The sequence below is a fragment of the Phytophthora parasitica genome (genome assembly GCF_000247585.1).
Source record: "Phytophthora parasitica INRA-310 unplaced genomic scaffold supercont2.325, whole genome shotgun sequence".
NCBI lineage: Eukaryota > Oomycota > Peronosporomycetes > Peronosporales > Peronosporaceae > Phytophthora > Phytophthora nicotianae.
In genome coordinates this window covers 3,796-4,751 of record NW_008649311.1, presented here as the reverse complement: position 1 = coordinate 4,751, position 956 = coordinate 3,796, and the positions used below count along the sequence as shown (strand labels likewise).

The following is a 956-nucleotide window of genomic DNA, read 5'->3' as shown; positions in this document are numbered from 1 at the left end:
TCTAATTAGCAGTGACAATGACGCCCTTCTCCTTTGCGGCATAGTACTTGCGGCTCTCTTCAAAGTATCCGTTCGGGTGGTTGATGAGGACGTCGGGATCGCTGCCGGGATGAGTAGCTTCAAAGTACTTTTTGCATGCGATCTGGTAGTGGTGGTTCTCTGCGAGCGACAGGATCTCCTGCTTGTCTCCTTCTGATACTCCTTGCAGTGCCTTACGAAGATGTTCCTGCTCGAAATGACGGAATGGACAACCATGATACTCGCCGTTCTTGGGTGGGTCGCCAGTGATGATGCGCATGCAATTAGAAGGCGCATAGTCCTTGCGCTTACCCTCTTTACCGTAGTTGTGACGGATGTTGTAGGCGTATTTCTTGTTGAAATCATCGACCGACATCTTCTTGCAGAACTCCTGCTTCCAGTACGCGATAGCATCGTCCAGCTGAAGTCCAATCCCCTTGAGGAAGAGTCCGTACTGCTGACGTCCTGCGAATTTGAGGTGGTGGTTGAGCTTCAGTCCCTTGTGTAGTGAACGCATGCAAAGCGGCATGGATGTGGCGGCAAGACCGTCGATCATATCCGGTCTAATAGCATTCTCCGATCCAGGCACAGGAGTCGAAGAGTAGTCGGCGTCGATGTGGTGCTTAGCGAGGTTCGACAGCACAGGCGCAAGGCGCTCGTCCTTGCTTATCAATGAGCGATTGTACTTGCGGAAAGCTCCCGATAACTCTTTTGATAGCTACAGCGACAGAATTTGTGAGAAGCAAGTGTAAACTAAGGATCCATGCACATAGTAGCGTACATTGGCTCGGAAAGCAGCAAACAGGATGGACACGACGTGCTCAAACGGCACATAAGCTGTACCGGCCTCAATATACACTCGTCGAGTAGCAACCAGGTCCAAAGCCTCTGTGAAGGGGACCTTGAAGTACGCTGGCAGCGGCTTACCGCGAACCTTG

General features: G+C 51.6%; 1 protein-coding gene across 1 annotated transcript in view; it reads right to left on the bottom strand.

Moving 5' to 3' along the window:
* Nucleotide 1: 1 nt before the first annotated feature.
* Nucleotides 2-956, bottom strand: part of PPTG_20157 (hypothetical protein) — a gene marked incomplete at both ends in the record, with an annotated part of 2,792 nt that continues 1,837 nt past the window's right edge. The window contains 2 exons of the mRNA XM_008918818.1: nt 2-736; nt 800-952. Of these exons, the coding sequence (XP_008917066.1) occupies nt 2-736; nt 800-952 (888 nt within the window). The remainder of the gene's footprint in view (nt 737-799; nt 953-956) is intronic.